General features: G+C 53.6%; 1 protein-coding gene across 1 annotated transcript in view; it reads left to right on the plus strand.

Moving 5' to 3' along the window:
* The window catches only part of PLB1 (phospholipase B1), a 125,817-nt gene that overhangs the window by 76,427 nt on the left and 45,509 nt on the right, over positions 1-3,881 (plus strand). The window contains exons 26-30 of the mRNA XM_010840701.1: positions 110-181; positions 1,249-1,287; positions 1,864-1,924; positions 2,745-2,803; positions 3,742-3,815. Of these exons, the coding sequence (XP_010839003.1) occupies positions 110-181; positions 1,249-1,287; positions 1,864-1,924; positions 2,745-2,803; positions 3,742-3,815 (305 nt within the window). The remainder of the gene's footprint in view (positions 1-109; positions 182-1,248; positions 1,288-1,863; positions 1,925-2,744; positions 2,804-3,741; positions 3,816-3,881) is intronic.

Below are 3,881 nucleotides of genomic sequence, written 5' to 3' on the forward strand. Positions count from 1 at the left end.
GATAAACCCAAACCTCTCTGTCCCACCCTCCCTTCCCCAGCCCTGCCTCCCGACTTTTCCAGTCTTACCACCTGTTTATCACTCCCCATCTTCCTGCTTCTTGGTTTAGTTGCAACCTGTCGGCCAGAAGACAAGACAGCATAATTTTGAAGACAAGATCAATATCACATGTCCAGACCAGGTAGAGTGAAGAGCATAGCCTTGCCAGGGGTCTACCTGAAGACTCTTTTGCAGCCTTTTGAACCTTTCATTTAGGTTTCTCCGTTCCTTTCATCCCAGTTTCACATCCACACCCCCAGCTCTCTTCCCCTACCCATCCAATCCATACTGCAGTTAACCATCCACAATGCCCCATCTGATTGGACTGTGAGGGGTGACAGCCAGTGCCCAGGAGGCCCTAGATTTCACCTCTGTCTCTCCCTGTCCCCATAAGCCCTGGCACAAGTCTGCACCCAGGCCTCTTTCCAGCTGGGAGGAGGAGAGTGGTAGTACCATCCAGCCCTCATGTTGAAGCTGAGGCTGGGAGGACATTAAGGGCAAGATGGAACCTCTCCATGTAGTCCCCATGGCAGGATGAAAGAGTGAGGGCCTGAGACCTGGAATAATATCTTCTAGGATGGAGACGAGGGTAAGAGTGGGGAGGTCCACTGGAAGCCAGAGATAAGAAAGCAGACATTCAGCAGGAACACAAAGTAGATCTCCCTGTTCACTTGCAAATTGTCAGAAAGCTTCTCAGACCTTTGCAGCTGCTCCCTCACGCCTATCAGTTCCTTCCTCTGGATTCCCAGAGGGGTCCCAGGTCTGGGACAGAAACCTGCTGGGTAGGGGGCTTCAGAGGGTGGAACCTCAAAGCACTTGGCTTTTCTTGTCTGGGTGTGAGGCACCTAGGCTACTGCAGGACAGGAGTGGGAGAGGTGGGAAAGGGGGCTAGGAGTTCGGGACCTGGGCTTGTATTAGTAGACAGTGGGACTCTGTTAGAAAGGGGCAAGGTGGAGAAAGAGAGGTGACCTAGCCACCCCGGCCAGCTGGGTAAGAGGCAAAGTGCAGAGGTACTTGTTCCTGGGAGCCCTGCAGGGTTTATTGCGGTCATTTAAGGGGGTTGCAAAGAAGGCTGGGTGCATCCTGGGAGGGGACCCAGCAGTCACCCTGGAGGGCAGGGACTTGGGAACCTGGAAGGTATTTCTGCACGTGGGAGCAGAGCAGGAGGCAAGTTGACTTGCTCTGGTGGTTCGCCCCCTCTTCTCACAGGCCCAGCCGTTTCTGAGCACCTACAAGAACCTCGTGCAGGTATGTACTTGTTGCTTCCTTTCAGCTCAGCCGCCAGTGCAGTGGGCAGCCCCTAGCAGGCACCAGTCCTGCAAGGCAATGGGAGTGTGGGTGAGCATTCCTGATGGACAGTCGGAGGGTATTCACACTCTTCTATAAAGTCCATTTACCTACACCTTCAGACAGTGGGGTGGGCAAAGTATGCACTATTGATAACAGTTCAGACAGGGGGGGCCAGCCAGTCAACTCTCAGCCTCTTTAGACATAAGTGAAGAGAACCATTCCCTTATAAATCTGCTGCAGAAGTGGGGGGGGGAGGGGATGGGGAGGATATGTTTGCAGTGGGCTGGGATCATCTTGTTGATGTTGATTTTGGCATTGGATGGTAGGGGTGGTGTGGGAGGATCAGAGCTAGGTTCACAGGTGGAGCCTGGCCTGACGCTCAGAATCACCTGGGGCACCTTCTTCAAATGTCCCGCTAGGCCCTCCCCAGGGTGGGGCCCAGGAATCTGCATTCATTAAAGCTCTTGGGTGAGTCCGATGCCCAGCCAGCTTCTCTGGCCCCTGGCAACCCTAGGATCTATTCTGCATCCCTAGGATCATGGGAGCCAGCTGCTGTGCAGTGACAGAGCCCCTTCTGCCTCACCACCCACCTCAGGTGAGCCCCTGGTGGCACACCAGGACCCTGGGCCCCTCTACAAGAACTCAGTTAATGGCCAGTGCTTGCTTCCTGTCTGGGTGGCCACCTAGGAGAAGTCCCCCTCTTCTATAGCAGAGTCTGACCCAGCAGGACCCAGAGCAGCCAGGGTCCCCCCTGTTCCTCCCACTAATGGGAGCACATGTGGGGGAGCACAGGAAAACCGCCCTCAGTGGCCCAGCCTGGGGTGTGACCTCACCAAGGCCCAGAACCGGGGTGTATGGTGCCCACCAGGGAGTCACCACAGAGAGTCAGCTCTGTGGGTCACCCTGTGGCCCCAGGCTCTGCAGGCACTGCTGCCGCCTGGCAAGTTCTCAGGAGTCTTCAAAAGAGAACTGGGGGCAGGAAAAGACCCAACATGATTATTCCTCAGACTCTTGGAAATCCAGAACCCAGCTCTAAAGGGGCCATGCATCAGACTGTGACCGCCTCTCCATGGGCCAGTGCCCATCTGGTCATGCACTCCGGTCACAACTAGTATCCCATGTGACTGCTGGCACCAAAGTGCTGGGATCCCATGGTGCCCAAGCATCCTGCCCTCCCCTTCTTCCTCCCACCCTCTCAACACCTCTCCCTTCCCATAGGTCCAAGTTGATTGGTTGTGTCTCTGATGGGGAAGCTGTTTCCCCTGCCCTCTGCCTCCACGGCACCACAGATGCTCAGTCTTGCACAGCCCAAACTCGCACATGGGTCATGCACCTGGTCTGAAAGCAAGTAGCACTGGACTCTGACGGTAGCTTCCTCCCCACAGACTCAAGTGTTTGTCTGTCTGTCTCTCCAGTGCACACCCTGAGACCTGCAGACATCCAAGTTGTGGCCGCTCTGGGGGATTCTCTGACCGTAAGGACTCTTGGGCCCCATCCTTGCAGGGTGAGGGTGACTGTGTCAGCTCCAGGTCCCCGTTCTTCTACCTCCAAGGCCTGCACTCCTGGCCTCTGCGCTCTCCCGCCCCTCTGTCCTGACTCCATCAGGCTGAGAGCAGGACGAGGGTTTGATTTTGCAGTCGTGTTCTCAGTCAGGTGTGTAAGTGGGAATTCTTCAGGAGTGAGCTGAACTGTCTCAGGCAGCAGAGGTTATGAACACTTGACATCACATTTTGAACTACTCCAAAAAATAATGTCATTTTGACTCAAAAAATCTTCTAAACCTCCCGTGAGGGCGCTTTTCCCTTGGATTATACTTTACAAGAAGCTCCAACCCTCACATCTGTTTCCTCTTTGCATCCGCCGCAAAGCAGGAAAGACTCTGTAGTTGTGGTAAAAGTTACGCTCTTAAGTTCCAAGAAATAGGGCCATGGTATCATTCCAGAGCACCACTTTCTGGCAGCACTTCTGAAGCCATGAGATTGCCTTACAGAATGTCTCCAAGGGAAAGAGAACTGTGAAATGCATGAGAAATCTGTCCACTGCAGATCCGTAGGCTCTTTCTTCATGCACATCAAGAACTTAGGAGCAGAATGCTGCTAATGGTATTGAATCTCACGTTCGTAAAGCACTTTAAAGGCTTCAAAACTGATTTTGCAATTATGATCCAATTTGGTCATAAAAACTATCCTGTGAGATAAGCAGGGCATGGGCTCAGGTCTGTAAGGAGGCAGCTAAGATCTGGGGAAGGAAAAACAGCCAGCCCAGGAATTCTGACCCCCTGGGGTGATCCTCTGCTCATGCCACAGCGCACACACAGGGAACACCTTGGGAAGCCCTGCACATCTGCAGCCTCCCTTTTCTCTGACTTTCTGATTTTCCCGTGGATTTTGATATTTGGATATGTTTTCAAAGGCCGGCAATGGAATTGGCTCCAAACCGAATGACCTTTCTGATGTCACCACTCAGTACCGGGGGCTTTCGTATAGGTAATGTTAACCTGTGACCCCCTCCCACCCCAATGCTTACCGCTTCCCCCCACCCCCAGAGATCGA

This window comes from Bison bison, unplaced genomic scaffold (assembly GCF_000754665.1).
Source record: "Bison bison bison isolate TAMUID 2011002044 unplaced genomic scaffold, Bison_UMD1.0 scf7180017864145, whole genome shotgun sequence".
NCBI classification, from domain to species: Eukaryota; Metazoa; Chordata; class Mammalia; order Artiodactyla; family Bovidae; genus Bison; species Bison bison.